At 33.5% G+C, this 19,933-nt stretch overlaps 1 protein-coding gene across 1 annotated transcript in view; it reads right to left on the reverse strand.

Annotated features, from left to right (window-relative positions):
• LOC134841845 (uncharacterized) overlaps window positions 1-19,933 on the reverse strand; it is a 65,178-nt gene that overhangs the window by 12,029 nt on the left and 33,216 nt on the right. Inside the window, exon 6 of the mRNA XM_063857885.1 lies at window positions 18,878-18,993. Coding sequence (XP_063713955.1) covers window positions 18,878-18,993 — 116 coding nt within the window. The remainder of the gene's footprint in view (window positions 1-18,877; window positions 18,994-19,933) is intronic.

Below are 19,933 nucleotides of genomic sequence, written 5' to 3' on the forward strand. Positions count from 1 at the left end.
CCGAAATTACTCTATGAGTTATACACTCCAGTCCTAACTCATCTGGTGCGACCATAAGTCTCGAACAAGACCTTAATAGCTTAGAATTAACCAAAATAGATTAGAAATTAGACAAAAACATTTACAAAATGTTATACGACAATAATTTAATCGAAATGTCTCTACGACTCAATAGATCAGAGCCAATATTCCGAACCATAACAGAACTACCCGGAATTGGAAGAAGACCTCGAACCAGAGACGACATACGACAAAGTAGAAACTTGCCATATAGCTATATGATAGTTAGGCAAAAACCAGAACAAACTTTTATATTTAGAATACTACTGGCAATGAATTTAGATTTTCATTTGCAAACATAAAACCTTGAAGTTAATCTTCAAAATCATTTCAGGCGCTAAACAAAATTATTAATATACAATAACGATTGATAAAAAGATCTAAGATCGTTTTCCTAAAACTCTGCAGTAATATACAAAACATGTTTGAAAAATAATTATTGAAAAATAAAAAATAAAAATTAGTAGCATGACAATAAATGGTTAGTAATCATAAATCATCCTGTTGTTCCAGCTCCATCACCTAAAACATAACAGCAATCATAAACCCACTAATATCATCAAAACACTAAATCTTTCCTTTACACACATTTAAAATTTTATTAAAACTTAAATTCACTTAATTTTAAAACCAGATCATCAAGGCTTATCCTTGGATCTTAAATCATTTTCTACTTAATTAAATTTCAAATTTGATCATCAAGGCTTATCCTTGGATCAAACAGAACAACTTTGTTCTCCCCCACCCACTTAATTAGTGTCTAACGACCTCAAACGTCGATTCACTACCCAACCCTTTCTAAAGACCTAAGACTAATAGAAATTTTTAAACAAAACTAATCATTCAAATTAGGATAAACAAAGAAGAACTTCGGTTATTCATCCTTCACTTGACCCCCCCTCTTAACAGACCCAGGATAAATCTTAGACTTAGTAAGTTTAAAATAGTATCTAACGAACTACTCGCGTTCTAATTATACCTGAACCTTGTGGATCGATTTACTATTCTCCAACCCTTGAACACAATCACTACCCCTAAGTAAGATTAAGTAAGTTAACACCTTAACTTATACTAGCCACGAGAAAGTAAAAAATCATTCTTCGGAATCGATATACTTTTCTCTCCAACCCTGAACAAATAGACACAGGTTAAGCTAACTAAAAAATCGTAAGAACTAACAGTTTAGGAAAATAGAAATCATTTAACAACCTTTTGCATCCGTCATCCTAAACCTTATGTCATTTAAAAACCTAGGAAATAAACAAACAATCGTTTTACACAATTGTGAAATAGATAACAAAAAATACGACCTTGTAATCACACCTCATACACAAACAGTTGGATACATTCGAACAAAACGACAAACACTAAAAAGAAAAATAATAACGAAACAAAGACAAATAACACGAAAAAGATTTTCAAAAAATCGAAACGCATTTTCAGAATCAGAAACCAACAGTTTAGACGAACTTTACAAACTAAAAGAATCAATAGATAAAAATTGCCCACTTCACGATCAATTATATTTTTCTGACTCAGAAACAACTTCAAATTCATCAAAAAGAGGAAAAAGAAGAATAAAAAAGCAGTATAAACACAAACCAGTACATTTATACAATTGAAATCAACCAATTCGACACATTAATAATTACATATTAACAGTCATCGAACAAAAAAATGAGCTCAACGCACACCCCAGGTGACGAAACCCCAGATGATGATGAAATCTTTCCTTTTATAATAGATGCAACCACTGATAGAGGACAGCATATATTTTGCAAAAATTTACTATTAAATTTATTTGAACCCGGAATCAGTCCATGTAAAACAGAGTTCCCAGATGTAAAAATCAAAAGACAAATCATAGACCACTACTTAAAAGATATATGCAACATAACACAACAGTATGGAATCTACTCCATAGAATTCACCTCACCAAACCATAATAATGGAAAATATACAATTCAAACAGACGATCTTGATTTAGAATTTTCAAAAGTTTTTTCAGAATATATAAAAAGCATCCAATATCATAACTCACAAAGAGCAAACTCCATATTCACCAATGAAGTTTTCGCAATAATATATAGTTATATTTCGATATTAGAAAACGAAATCCCAATAACAAATGTCTCACCGACAGAAACATCTAAACATTTAAGAGTACGACATGAAATCACACTACTCTCTAGTTATTTAAACATCATTAAAGAAAATTTCACGAAAGACGACGTTTCACAACATACAAAACACGATCTACAAAAAATTTTGGCATGGTTCATAATAGATTATTTCACACACAATATTGATTTAATTGCACAAGCAAGAAAAAATTTTAGACCCCAAAACTCGAACGATGATACCGCTATCACAGAACAATCAGATTATGTTTGGGACCCCGAATGGTCTCATCCCGCATTTATAAGCTTCCCACAATCAATCTCAAGTCAAGCAATAAGTACGATATCTTACATAAGAGATTATGTAAAAATAATACCATTCACCATTGATGCAACACCATTAAACTATAATACATTTTTGCCCGATACACAAAATAATAGTTTAAACTCTACAGTCATACACAATGAAAACCTCAATGGAACTAGGAATCTTACTCAACAAGATATCCAGACACCATCACACTTCATAAATGAAGAAATTGTACACACAACAACTACACAACAAAGTATTTCACCAATACGCCCAAATTTAACAACACCAAGAAATACAAATCCTTCACAAACACAGGTAACCTTACAATCAACCGTTAAACCTTCGGTTGCCCCTAAATATTCACATATGGATTACCAAACATACAGACCCATGACAATACCATCAAAAACACGCAAAACATTCACTAGAAACAACTTTACAGACCATAATTATAATTATACACATCCATCAAAAACATATAATCAACCACAAAGAAATTTTAACCAATATACAAGATCTCGAAATTGGGATAACCCAATGACCCAACCTAATTCAATAAATTTTCAAACAAATCCTCCACAGGATCACAGTGAAAATTACCCATTTTTTCAACAAAATAAAAATAAAAAACAGACATCTTATCAAATGGATTATTTATCCTCAGATGATGATTTCTTACAACCAGATATATTTGCACCAAATACTCAAGAATATCGTAGACAAGGAATACAGAGAACACGTACAAATCATAGAAATTTTTCTCCACAATCAATAGATGCACAACATCAACAACCAATTCAACAACAAAATCTAATTAATACACAATCTTTTCAACCAATTCAACAACAAAATCCAATGACTGCACACTCGTATCAACCATCACAAATGCAAAATGAAATACCACTCCCATATTATCTCCAACAACATGAAATAACAAGAAACCAACTTTCAAATTTTTCTCAAATGCCAAATGCAGCAGAATCATTACAAATGACAATGAATCCATACCTTATGGGTGGATCATCAATAACATCAAACAAACCTTTAATGGTTTTCACAGGAACAGACCCTGAATACTCTGTAGAAGATTATTTAAATGCAGTAACAGCAAACCTGATTTTAAATATTGGACCTGAACCAATTAATACGCCACTACATCAAAACTGGATACATCGACGCACAGCGTTAATACAAACAACCTTAGATGGCGCAGCCCAAAAATGGTTTTCAGTACTACCTCTAGAAATAAAATCAAACTGGAAAAGGTTTACACAGGAATTTTCAAAAATGTTTGACTCCGAAAGAAACAAACAACAACAAAGAGTTTTATGTAATGAAATTCGCAGATTACCAAACGAAACCATCAAGCAATTAGCAGTACGAATCGAAACACTAGTTCGAAAAGCATATTCACTAAATACACACGACTATAAAAACACAAAGATGACAGAAATCTTAATGATGACCTTAACACCACAATTAAGGAAAATAGCAATAAAAAAGAGAGCATCCCATCCTTCTTCAATTCGAGAACCCGATTTAGATTTTTGAAAACTAGTAGACAAATTAGAACAAGCAGAAATCACGATGAAACTAGAAGAAACGGAAAATCTGAAATTACAATACGTTAACAGAATTGAAACGACTCCCACTAATATTAATAATATACAGGAATCAGAGACAAACCTCGTTGAAAAAATCACTGAAATACTCAATATTTACGAAAAGAACCCAAACTTTAAAGGCAAACCATCTTTCAAAAAATGGTGTAATTATTGCCGACGATACGGACATAGTATTTCCGAATGTAGACAAAAACAGCAAGACAATCAAAATAAACCTCAAAAATATAAAGAACCAAATAAATCATTCCATCAATACATGAAAAAAGATCAAAACCTACCGAACAAAACAGTCCACAGCAACAACAGTTCAGGAAAACCACTCCCGAACAATACAAATTATACAAGAAATCAATCACCATATAACTCAAGTTATAGAGGAAGATCACCAGAACGAAGAAACACGCATAATTCATCACAAAATCACTACAATAGACCAAATAGTCGAAATAACTACTCCAGATCACATTCAAATACACAACGATTTGTTTCTAGATCTAATTCCCAATCAAGAAATAACTACTATCCAAACAACCAATCACGAAATTCATCATACAATAGGAATAGAAACTACTCCTATAATCGAAATAGAAGTTATTCAAACAACCGAAACCAGAATTACCCGAACAATCAATCAAGGAATAACTCATATAATAGATCGAACTTTAACAGACCAAACAATAATTACCAAAACAGATCGCGAAATAATTCACAGAATCGACACTCAAGTTATAATAATCGTTATAGAAATTATTCCCAATCACCACACCGGAATAATAATAACTATAATAATTCTAATAATCGCCACAGAAGTAGTACACCTAAACATCAAAGACATATTAATCAAGTACAATCTAATCCAGAAACAACATCAGACCCTCCAGGTATTGATGACACAGTAACTGATACGTTACAACTCAATCAAATAAACTGTACATCATCAGATTCAGAAAGTGATACTGAAAACACTCTTTCTATCAATATGATAAACGTCGAAAATGACTATGAATCTGTCATATATGAACAACCTTTTTCATCACACATATATGAAAATCAATCAGAATTTCTTCAAAATTATTACACTACACCCATAAATTCCACACCAACGACGCAAGAAACAAATGAGATTAACACTACAAATCAAACCAATAAAAATATCAAAACAAAATGCTTGAATACAAACCACATTTATCAAAATATACAAAAAGAACAACCCAAAGAAAAAATTTGGACAATACCATTTCTCTTAGAAAGCCCAAGAAATAAAGAATTTCAACCACCAGACCTTGAAATAGATTTTTTAATTGATTCAGGAGCAGAATCAAACATAATAAACATCCCCACATGGAATGAAATAAAAACTTTACACCCAAAGCTAACACCTCTTGAAACCTCCAGTAAGTTAGCAACAGCACAAGGATCAACATTGATAAACTACGGAAAAATCCAATTATTTCTCCTCCCCACCAGAACAATGGAGCAAAGCAAAATTTTAAATAAGCCATTTAAACAAATATTCCATATCACTGATATTAAATATAATATCATTGGAATACCATTTATTTCGAAGTATATACCAACAATTAACATCCTAAATAGTAAAATATTAATCAAAGATAAATATACAAAAACAAAAGAAACATCCTTAACATTTTTTCAAAGATTAAATAAACAACCACCATTCTTTTCAAAATTCTACCCGATATTTAACCAACAAAGAAAACACCTAAAACCACTATCAGGAAATATCTATAATTTTTCAATCAAACAAGTTCACCAAGAACAAAACAAACAAAAATTTTATATGTCAGATTTTGAATTCAAACCTATTCACAAATTTTTCAAAATCACAATCTCATCCATAAAATATTTGAAAAATTCGAATTCAGATATCATTTCCTTACATGTCTATAACAACACACCTTACCAAGTAACATTACCTTTAGGACTTTTAGGATATTGTGAAACCAATGCTACAATATCACAAATACACGAAAAAGCCTATCGCGTAAATAATATACTCCAATTACTAGATATTTGCCAATCTACAATTCTTAATGAAGAATTATCTATAAATAATATAATAAGTAACGAAAACAGAAATACGGATTATTTCACAAAAACTCCATATTTCAAACCTACATTCAACATAAGTAACTACACAGAGGACCAACAGAAATTTTTAACAATGTTTAATTTCCAACATTCACAAATAACACAAGACGAATTCGAAAAGTTAGCCAAACAGCTAATTAAATATTCATCAGTCTATGCAACATCAAAATTCGATGTTGGAAAAATCAGTTCATCACTACATCTCCCGTTAAAACCAGACGCAGTTTTCAAAAAACAGAGAGCAAGTAAAGTACCAATTCACTTACATGATAAAGTGAACAGATTACTCGATATTTTAGAACAATACAACATTATATCACCAGTTAATAAAGAAGAACAACCAAAAGGGAACACATTTATCAACCCCGTTATCATTCTAGCTAAAGGAGAATCATTAAAAATCGTTCTCGATGCTAGATACCTCAATTCACTTATAGATGAATCAAAATGTAATTGGCCCATTGAACCAATACAAGTTTTTTTAACAAAAATAAACGGCAAATACTTTACAACCGCCGATATGAATAGTGCATACAATCAAATGCCACTAGATGAACAATCACGACGTTTAACACAATTTGTTATCGGAAACCAACAATATGAATTCAACCGCTTATTCTATGGAATATCCATAGGACCAGCAGCATTTTCAGCTTTTATGAGCAAAATTTTTAGACCACTAATACTCAAGAAAAACGCAATCACCTATTTAGACGATGTTTTTATGCAATCACAAACAAAAGACGAGATGTTCAATGTTTTAGAAAAATATCACCAAATACTTCAGAACGAAAATCTGAAGGCCGCCCCCGATAAATCACACTTCTTTTTGACAAGAGTTAAATTCTTAGGACATAATATAGAAAGAAAAACAATCACTCCATTGAAATCACGCATTGACGCTATTCAAAAACTTCAACCACCAACAAATAAAAAGAAAATCCAAGAATTTCTTGGAATGTTAAACTTTTTAAGTAAATATGTTTATAAAATGCAATTATATCTACGACCATTTTATAACATCCTTAGACAACAAAATAATTTTGAATGGAACACAGAACATCAAACACGATTTGAAGAAATAAAGAAACTTTTAACTGAACAAATTTCAAACTTAATTCCAGATTCAAATCAACCATTTTATGCAATGTGCGATGCTTCGAACTTTGGCATCGGTGCAGCACTATTACAATCACATAATGGTACAAATAAAATGAACCTCATATCAGCAAATTCTCGATTATTCACTCAAGCAGAACTACGACTCTCAACTCTAATGAGAGAATGTACAGCCATAATATATACACTGACAGAATATGAATTTCTGATACTTGGATCAAAACACCCCACAGTTTTATTCACAGACCATAAACCAATCATCTTTCTCTTTACACAAAAATCTAACCCAAACCACCGAGTTTACAGATTTCAACTAATTCTAATGAAATTTCCAAACTTACATATAGTTTGGACTGCAGGAAAAAATCTTGCATTACCAGACACCTTAAGTCGAAATACACCACCTGAATTACTTACTCGAAAAACAACAGTTGAAATACCCAAAAACATAAAATTCTACCTTGCAGAAAACGAAACATCACCCCGATTAGAATGCAAATATGCAGTAAAAACTGATATTGAACAATCACAAATAAATAGTTTACAACATTTCCCACTTTATTTAGATTGTCAAAATAATCATTATGAAGTTGATCTACTTGGAACATCAACTTTCAAACCAATCCCATATTCTCAATGGATAAAAAATAACACCCAACAAAAACGAACAAAACAACACCCACCTAAGAAAGACCATTTTCCACTAATTGAAAAAGAAAATTTAACTGATAAAATAAATTTATCAGGACCACAAACAAATGATTCAAAATACACAATAAATCAAGTTTTTGACCTCCACGACCCACTTGATATAATACCCTTATCTAAATTCGAAATTGAAAACATTTTTCTCCCTCCAACAGAAACAATTACAATTTCAACACTGAAACAATATCAAAATCTTGACCCGATAATTAGACAACTAAAATCATGGCACAGATATAAAACTAAACCTGTCAAGGCAGATTCAACCATTCTAGGAAACAAAACACTCCTCCGATACTTTCGCAAATTTAACAACACAACAATTAACGAAAATACAGACCTTTTAGAGTATAACCTGAATGAATCTACAGTTCCCTGTCTCCCTTTAAGTATGATTCTTATAGCTTTTAATATTTCACATACACAAAATATTAAAGGACACTCTGGATCAGAAAAACATATTCAAATTTTATACAAAATTTTTACTTCCCAAATGCACCAATTTGGATAAAAGTACTATGCAATGATTGTATAGTATGTCAACTAAATAAACCTTACCCAAATCAAAAACAAATAGCACAAAAACAAGATTTTAAAGGACAAAGTTTGTACTTTAATCATCGTATCTCATTTGATACCAAAGGACCAATTTCACCCTCATCCGAAGGAAACTCCTACATTATGGTAATTGTTGACGCATTTACACATTATGTAGCACTTAACCCAGTACCACATTGTAACGCTTATTACGCTTACACAACACTCTATGAACACTGGATAGCAAAATTCGGACTACCAGAAATTTTAGTTACAGACAACGGTACAGAATTCATAAATAATGAAATTATCACACTATGTCATTTATATAACATTAAACACAAACCACGTACATCTCATGCACCTTGGACAAACGGCTTAGTCGAAGGTATGAACCGTTCATTACAAGAATATCTTAGATGTATCATCAACGGAAATGATACAAAATATACCGAATGGTCAGCAGATGTAAAATTATTTCCCTTAGCATATAATTCACAAATTACGACAACTTTAGGAATGTCACCATACGAAATGGTTTTTAACCAAAAGCCACGCAAACCAATAATGTTTACAGCAAATTCTCATAAAAACGCACAAGGTTATTGTCAACCAAATAAAGACTCAATTTGTTATAACCTACCTTTACATACACACGATGAAGATCATTTTCATCACCCACAAATTCTTAAACTAGCCTCCGGTACACACACCGAATGGATTCTAAATAGAGATAAAAAACACAATGAAATTTATCAAAAAATAACAAAAAAGTTATTACAAAGACAAAACATTAATGAACAAATCAATTCACGTTTTACACCAGCCTCCGAATTAAAAATTGGAACATTTGTTTTAATACCTAATTTTAATACTCAAAAGGGAATTTCTAAAAAATTACAACCCCTTCGAAAAGGACCATACCAAATAATTGCAAGACCCACTGAGGTCACATATAAAATTACCGACTCAAACAAAAAAGAAATCGTTCAACATCGAAACAACCTATTACCTTATTACCCAAAAGAATACGCACTCCGCGAATTAACTCAATTATATTCTTTCACAGGATTAAAAATCATTCAAAATGAACCACATCTGAAAAACACAGAACAAAATGATAACCCCACCGAAAATCAAAACACAAAACCAACCGCCACCAAAAACAATACACAAAACCATAAAGAATCCCCAAAACAAAGAAAAAATAGAAAAATGACCGAACAAATAATACCCCAAGAACAGATCGACAAATCAGAAAATCGAAAAACAACAAGACTCTGAAATCAACCACGTAAAAACTATAAAATATTCATCCCCCAATCTAAAATTTTAAAGAAAGTGGAATTTCAAAAGTAATTTTAACATTATACTTCACAACCTTGAAACCTCCGAAACATTTTTCATTTACATTTTTCAAAATAACATGCTGACAAGTACGCAATAATTCTAGTTCAAAATAGACCAATAGGATTCATCCAATCCGTCACTTTCTCTAACTCAAACTAAGACCAATTAGACGAATAATATAGAACTCCAGGCACATCTATAACTATAACTTTACGACCTCCAGGTCAAAAATAAGCAAACCACTCCAACTTGACAACTAAAATAAATATCACCATAATACCATACCCCTCCCTTATCTAATAACCCAAAGATCAACAATATTTCCCCAACTCAGACCACGAATACCCCCAAAACAAATTTGTTAACTTAGCCTAAAGTAACAAAATGAACATTTTAATTAGCCTAAAGTATAAAAATCTCACCATACCCCGGATCATTTGACAAACAAAAATAAAGAAAAAGACGACCTCCCGATCACCATGAAAATTGCCCCCAACAATTTTTTACAAAACTCAACCCACTTGTCAAAAAACTAATAAATAATCCGACCACACTTAAAAATCGCCTCAAACAGCAAAAAATATTCGACCAAGAGATCATTTCTTAAATGCTCTTCTCTCAATCAGTTACTCAAACACTCATAAATCTTAAACATTTTTTTACAATACTTGAAACCTTTATAATATTTCTTTTTGATATACTTGAATCTTTTCTAATAATCCTAATCATTTTTTGTAACATTTTTTAAATTTTCTACACTATACTCGAACTATTCCTCCAACTTTCCAAAACCCTTGATTATATCCACAGGTACGATTTATACAACTTGTCTAAATGATACGAACAATTTTCAGTAGAACTGATATTTTTTTATTGTTTGTAATTTTCATAACATTTTTATCATCCCTCATTTTGACAATATGCAAATGTATAAAGAAAGCAATCATCACATTTGCCCTAGCAACAATTTTTCTAATTATTTTTTTGGAAGAATATTATAATAAACATTAACCTTCCCACTAAAGTAACAATTCAAAAATCCATCAAAAATTGCTACCCAACAGTCACAGAATCAGTCTTCACCGACATCATCCCAAGATAACCCAACACCACCTTCAACTACTCAAAATCCTCTAACATCTACACGAATTTCTTTTCAAGACAATCCATACACTTTTGAAGAACGACATGCTCGTTTATCAGAACCACTAGAACCAGTTCAACGACAAGCACCTCTAAGCGAACCAACATATAACCTATACCCAACACTACCACAAGAACTAAGTAGAATAAGAAATCCTAGTCAAAACCAAAATACAGTCGAAATAAATAGACAAATTATACATCATCGACGAAACAGAAATTTTCAAACTCCCCGAGTTCATTTTGATATACCTCAATCCCCATCACAAAACACTCCAGAAAACCCCATTGGTATATTACCAGAAACCCCTACGCTTCTTTCACAACGTAGCACCTCAAGCCTACCATCAGATTACTTAGGTTCAACACCAACATCTGAACAAATACGTGAAAATCCCTTTAACCCCCCAAACCAGGCATCACGACTACCATATTGGACAACACATTCATTTACACAAGGTGAATTAAATTTAGTCAATAATCCAATAGATATTTCTACGGATACAACAACATCCTCATCACTACCAGAAACATTATCACTACCATCAACACCATCAATAAGCCAGATTTCACCACCACCTTTTAACTTAAATTTTCCAAATAATCTCGACGCCAGATATCGAGAACAATCATCAATAAATATTCCTTTAAGACTAGATTGGAATACATTTACAGCACCTCCACCATTATTTGGACAACATCAAGAAAGTAACCGCCTTCATAACTGGGCACTTAATAGATTACAATATCGCCAAGATATTCACAACGATATCGCCAAGATATTCACAACGATATCCGTGATCACAATATTCAAATACTCCAACAAAACAGTTTACAATTAAAGTTTGAAATCACAGTTAAGTTAAACAATATTACCCAACATCCCTACCCATTAAACCCACCTAACATAACAGCTCAATCACTACCACCACCGTTTATAACTACTGAAGTAATATACAAATACGACAGATATACCAAAAACACAATTGGCTACATTACATTTTATAATCCATACTCAGGATTATCATACACATGTATATTCTAAAATTAATAATTTTTCTCCAACTCCTTTTTCTAGTAATCTCAAATCAAAACATAAACCCTTCCCCTCGAACAGGACCACAAGATTTACTAGTAACACATTACGATTGTGAAGAAAATGAACAAAAAACACTACATAAATATGCAATAAATCAAGTATCACAATGTGAAACAGAACCACAAGCTATAGAAACCACAGATGTAATAGCAACACTCTATTCAAAAGCCCGAGCAACAACAGTTACAGGTTATAAATTCACAGCAACATTTTCCGAAAAGAAAGTACACTGTTCACAAGTCTCGAATGGAAACAAAAACCGACTTGACCATGAATCATTCTATCAGAGTAATATAGAACGTCTTTTACATCTCAATCCCGACGATTGTAAAAATGAATTACTTAGACTAAACATCACACAAAATAAAAACTCCGAAAGAAAGTTAGTTAACTTTCAAGTTTTTTCAGACTCTGTACATCAATCACAACTTGAAAGACACCAAGGACATATAAAACTAGACGAAAAATACCCGTATAACGGCGCACACGGACGATTAACCTATGACCTACACGATAAACATTGGATACCACACATTGGTATAAATAACCCATCAAACTGCAAAGCAGACACAAAAAATAAAGGATACCAAGAAATAATGTTTTTCGATTGGAAAATACAACTCGAAAAAATACAACTAACACGAGATTTATCAGATAATACAATAATCTATCAAGGAATCCGATTACCTTGTAAAAATGATCAAGGTTATTGCGACCCTACAACGAGAACACAAGCAACAATTGTTTGGTTCCCCGAAGATACATGTACAACATTTCAAGTAGCAAGAATACACGCTCGTATGATAAAATTTCACGAAAAATACTTTATACAATCAATTCCATATGAACAAGTACATCCATCACGAAAACAAAGTACTAATTTTAGAAACATACACAATATAGAAAATAAATTGACACGTTTTCAAATATATCAAGAAACAGAACTTGCATGTAAATACAGGAATCCACTTCACAGAACACAATACTCTGAAATATTAGTTGAATACGAAAAAGGATTCGACATGACCACTGGAAAAATAAAACTTGACCCATATGCCACAGGTCATCCTCCAAACGAAGGAACATCCTATATACCAGTTAATTTTGAAAAAAGCAACGGACAACCTGGTGGACATCTAAAACCCCATGACACCAGAAGCACACGCTTACAAGAATTATCACTAAGGAATACTACATATTTCGGTAATATCCACTATGATATTCATTTAGATATGAAACTAGATTATACAATTAGCCGAATTTTTCAAGAAATGTCACTCTCCGAATTAGAAACACTACACCAACTATGCGAATTAGAACGAACACAAATATTACAATCACTTGCACTAGCAGTATTAAAAATACCCTATGCAGGATACTTATTATCTGGAAATAGATCAAATTTTTTAGACTATGAAGGAAACATCTTATGGTTTTATACTTGTACTAAAAAAGTATCACCACTATACGTTTTTGAAGATAAACGATGTTATAAAAGAATCCCTATCTTTTATAAGAATAAAGTACATTTCGTGGATACACTTTCACGAAGAACCTATTTCTGGGATACCGCAGTCCCATGTGGATCAGAAAACAGCCACAATGTAGTACAACTAAACCCTGATGAAAATAAATATTATCTTCTCACTCCATATCCCACATTAATGCAATCACTCAAAAAATTTTCACCAGAAAGCATTCGCGCTATTGCTCGAAACCCAAATATAGACTTAAAATCAATAGGAATCTATTCAAAATCAGATATTCAACATCACATTAGAACACAACAATTCCAAGAATTATTAACACAAATGGACACTATACAAAGACAATCAATAGACCAAAATTTACGCAAACTTGCGGAAACCGCAGGATTTGCCGATATCTACACGCAAGACTATAGCGGATATTTTAAAGACATTAAAGATTATATATATCTAAACGGTGAAAAATACCGTCCCCAAGATATATCACCAATTAACATTTTTAGCTTTGTTACACTCAAAAATGAGATCCTCGATTTTCTAGGATGGCCCTACTACATCTTAGAAAAATTGACTATTTTATACGCAATGTTTAACTTTATTGGATTTCTTTTCTCACTTTTAAAAGGAATCTACAACACATGTGCTATACACACACAAGTAAACAGACAAGCAAGCGTAGCACGCATACTCTTTGCAGGATTTTTTGGAATCTTTTCTACATCTATAAACAAAATTCTTTTAGACGCACAAATAAAAGAATATAACACAAAAATAGCAACACGACAAAATACATACGACGAAGAACATAACAATGTAGACATAACGCCAACGGCACCACAATTACCACCCCTACCAAATAACCATCCACTATCCCTAGTCCCACGAAATTTTCGAAATTTAGCCATCACACATAATCCAAATTTTCGACTCACCACATCACAAAGTCCCATCCAACATATAATGACACACCAGTCACAAGATCATAATACTTATGAACAAATTATTGAACAACCCCATACCACCGCTTTTCAGTCTCAAAATAATCATTTTTTTAGCCCACGATGAGCCGCCAACTTGGATCACTACACCGATCAAATTCCCACCCAACCAATCTTACCTCTCCAATCCCAATAATACCACTTTTTGCTTTTCCGCCACCCGATTTTCCATCTAGTAATGTAACATCAGGCATGAATTCCGACACTAATTCACACATCTCAGTTTTATATTCCATCTCACAACTCAATAACCCGAATATTGAAACCCCCGATGAATTTGCCGACTCAGAACCATCCCCATCCAATAATTTTCATAACTCTTCTAATTTTTCTCAACCCCCTTTTCAACCCGAATTATCCAATAACCCTGACCCAATCACTTCCACACCCTCTTATGCTTCCCAAGTTACCCCAACCTACTCCTCATTTCATTCTGACCAATCATCTCATTCTCCAGACACCCCCCGAATCTCCCCAGAGCTAGATAATTTTATTACCCTTCAACAACAACCCTACCACCTCCATACCCCAACAATAAACCAAATCTCCTCCACAATAAATTCATCAAACCCCCCTACCCCTACACCCTCTTCAAATTATACTGAATCATTAGCACCATCATCCACATCAACTGAATCTTCACTCAACACTAATAGAGCTTACCGCACTTTTAAAAGAAAGTTCCCCAACCATCCTTTCCCAGCAAAACCAGGAACAGCCCGTGAATACATCAACCACCCCAAGCATACTAACACAAAAGAATTTTTAGCCATCACCTTACCCTCATTCCCACAATACACCTTAAACACCCCCCACGACACTAACGAAACACGCAACTTTGTAGATGAATACGTTTTAATGCCCACTCTCTCTTGGACCTCATATTATCATTTTACTAACCCTCTTTGCTTACCTTTATCTAACACTCACATCGATATAGAGCGAAATACGGACATGCTATATCGACTCACTACACCACTAACCGCTAGACAATTTACTTACGTTGGATATAAAAAATCACTAAAAACACACACTGCACCTAGAGCTAACGAATATACACTCGAATACTATGATCACAACATCATCAGAGCTAACCATGATCAATTCTTAGACGACGATCGCTTCGCTAATCCACAAATTACCGAGAAATTTTTCATCAAGACACCATATATATTTACACTAAACATCTTCGACCGAAAGTTTGATCACACTATTTCAGAAGCACTAACAGACACACAAGCATACGAAAGTTTTAAAGAACGCTTCCAAATATTTTCACTAACCTTTCATTTCCTTGCACCACACGAAAGAGATTTACACTGCTCACACGATATTATGTTGCGCACTAAACAAACCCACACATATAGTTATTATCGCTTCATCCAAAATCACTTTGACCTACACACACCCTCTAGACAACCACACCATCGTTTTCAATTCATTAATTCCAAATACACTTCACCATTTTTCCTAAATTTCACATATTGCATTAAAGATACTAACCTTCATGGTATTCTTCGCAATTATGATCCCATAACCCAAATGTACATCTTCTGTCCCATCACCAAGACCTTCAACGCCGAAGAATCCCGACCCTTCCTTATCCCGCACGAGTTTGTACAACCTATAGAAATCCCAATTTTAGAATTCATCCACAACACTAAATTCAATCACAAATTATATAATCTAATCCAAAACACACCTTATGAGTTTGCAGTTGGCACTGAAGAACTAACCACTATTAAGGCACTTCAATTGCTTTGGCCACTGCTTCAGACTAAAAATATCATCCGCATCTTAGCTAAACTACTAACAAATTCCGATCTCATCCACGACATCTTCCCCCACGGTTTTTTCCCCGACGACTAACAGGTAAGTATGAATTAAATGAATATTACTAACTAATTAAAATATTAAAAAACTCACCATACTTTATCCATGTTTTCTTTAGATTTTTAGCCTTCATCCGACAATCACCTACAAAAACCACAAAAGACAAATAAAAATCGCAAATTTCATCAAACAGATTTCAAAAATTCTATTAATCTCTTACACTTATAAATTTATAAATTTAATACCAATGCAGTAAATTCATTTCTAAAATTTTCCCCACAAGCAGTAAATCTAATTATGATGAAAATTTGTAACTTAAAATTCCCCCATAACCAGCAGTAAATTTCCAAATTCTATGCAGTAAATTAATAAAATGCAAATGCAGTACTAACCTTTTGATATTCTCATTCATTCGCACAGAAATTCTATCCACACTCGCACAGCTCGCCCACGAAGAATTGTTTAAAATAATGAATTTCAGTTTCAAGTTTTCACACTCAACAACTCTAACATATAATAACATGTTTCAAACCTTCCTTTAACCCGGTTGGAAAGGAATCATATACTAAACAAAACTAACCAACGCAGCTTACTAAATACCACAAATCATAGAATAACAGCATGACTAAGAAAAGGAAACCAACGGTACCCAAACCGGATTAACCCAGTTTAAAACTGGATAATTTATTCTTTTGAAGACTATTATAAAGTCTAAGAAAGAAATAATAAAACACAAAAAAGTCGAAAGACAAACCCATACAACGAACAATTTGCTTTTTGGAAAAAGGACATAACCAACAAGACATAAGAAAAAACACAACAAACCCAACATAAAACGTTGTCACATAACAGGACCCCTCATAAAAACCGCATGAAATCATACTCCCACTCCTGGCCTAACCCACCAGGAAGGACGTCCTGAGCATGCTCTATAGCCGGCCTAACCCACCGTGCTACATCCACGCTTTGTGACCACACCTCTATTTTTAATAAGAGCTACTCAAGGGTGAGTAACTCTTCAAAATAACCGAACTAAAACAAAAAGCTTTTGTGAAAACAACTAACTAAAATCATAATTAAAAAATATTAAACTAATAAATGTTTTATAAAATGTAAATTACATTATGCAATACATAGATCAGAATATAACACCAAGGACGAACATCTAAAGACAAAACGACCCCACTACACTCGAGAGAGAATGGCCAACCACAATCGATATGCCACTCACAATCACAACTCAAAGGATTTAGAGTACGACTTGACTTCGCAGAAAAGGACTTCATTGAACTAGACCAATGACCACCTCGATGTTCAAGTATACGTACAGATCCGAGTAACCAGGCATCCCCTCCACGCACAATCTCCACGCCATTCCCAAACTAGATCAGACACAAAAGAAGTTCTCCACGCAGAACAGAAAAACCTGACATAGCCAACCATTCTGAAATCAGATTTGAGTTTGTTGCAAAGACTTAGTCGTTGTCACTAGAAGACACAACGTCTTATGTCTCTAACTCCAGCTTCCTGGAACTTCTTTAACAAAGAGGAAACGGAAGAAAATGATGTTCGCCAAAAACCAACGTCCATCATCCATCCTTCGAATCGCAGAAGAACTATTCTAAAAAACTCTGTAAAACCCGGATGGGTGGAACCTGATCTAAACTACATTTTATGATTGGATAAATTAGATATTTTACCAATGTAAAGTATTTAATATTAACCAATCATGATCCATCTAACTAACAACCCACTTATTTGTAAGTGCTGAAGTTACTTGTAATTTCAGCACCAGAGAGATTTGAATTTAACTTAGAAATTAGTTGGACTCTCCCGAGCACTTCAGCAGCCGCAATAAACCAGTATACCCTAGATCTATTGAGCCTAGCAGAGACTAGTTAAACAACCTGAGACTAGATAGTATAAGAGTAAGATTAGGATCGGTATTAGACTAAGAAGTTGCACGAATCTATCCGGCCGAAAATAAGATAGCGTGACGAGCAGACGGTGTACCCTATCCGAAATTACTCTATGAGTTATACACTCCAGTCCTAACTCATAAGGGAAAATACATACTTTTCTTATGTTTTTTAAGGCAGAAAAATGCTCTTGAATGTTACGCGGCGACTTATTTTAAATATTTTTTTATTGTAACCAAGTAGTGAGGCGAGTGAGCCGAATTTTTGTAGACTCTGTATCCATTTTTGAATTTTTGTATCCACGAGATAGACGGGAACGTGGAAAGTTCAGAGCTTTCCGCAAACTCCTTACATACTCTTAGTGGATAAATTCTGATTTTTCCTAAGCTGCTTTCAGATGGTTCCAACCGACACATGAGCGGACGGTGGGTAGGAACCTCTACAGTAGATAACTAGCCTGCTGGACTGACAGTTCCTTGAGCTGATCAGCCACCACTTCACAACAGAGGTCGAACAGGTCATTGCACTGCACTTGGTAGGCCGCATGCATCAGTTGGAACAGCTGCTCCTGACCTAAAAACACACCACACACATGAGATTTTTATGAGCCTTTTTTTGGTCTTTATTGCTTTAACAAATCGCATTTTTTAACTTAATGCTTTTATTTTCTCGACCAATTTTTGGTCTTTTTTGACTTGCGACCGAATTTCTGCGTAATTTGACTTCCAGATGTAATTTTGTTGAGTTTCGATTTTTTTGGGCCGGAAAAAGTGCTCGTTTTGCTCAACCAAAGAACTATATTTTCGATAATATAAAAAAAACCGAAACAAGATACAATCAAGTTTTCCATGACAACTACGGTTGATAGTTGAGAGCGTGAGACAATATTTTTTACCGCTTGCAAAACTTACGGCAACCTCGAGTACAGTGTTGAATAAAATTAACTGGCAACACGAGATATTTGGTATACGAAATTTCGTTATTGCGTTCTGCGACAGCGGTGAACTAAGAAGCTGGTTGCAAGAAAAATTTTCAAAAAACGAACAAAAAATTATTTGAAAAATTTTTGTAGGAAAAGTTCCTATCTGACCAATTTCTTGTAACAAAACTCACCATCTTACAACTTTCTTAAATGGAAAAGTCCCTATCTTGTAACAATCTTGGAGCCTAATTTTGTAAGAAGTTGCATTTTTTAAAGAAAATATCCAAGATAGCGACTTTTGGTCAACCCGGAACATTTAGAGTTCAAGCTGTGTATGTAGTAAATTTTAAGCAGAACCCCCAACAAGGAAGCTCTGTTTGATTTTCTTCTGATCTTTCGTTTTTCATCGTTCGGTCAAAGTTTTGTCATGCTTAACGACGTGTCTCTGGATTCCAGAGACCTAAAATACCAACCAAATTGTGCGCTTATTAATTGCCCAGTTTGGCCTCGTAATGTAACTTTTGGAGTAGTATATCGAATTCGCAGTTTTTGCGCATAAATGATATTAATATATAAAGTGAGGGCAAACCA

Source organism: Symsagittifera roscoffensis, chromosome 3, assembly GCF_963678635.1.
Source record: "Symsagittifera roscoffensis chromosome 3, txSymRosc1.1, whole genome shotgun sequence".
Classification (NCBI taxonomy): Eukaryota; Metazoa; Xenacoelomorpha; order Acoela; family Convolutidae; genus Symsagittifera; species Symsagittifera roscoffensis.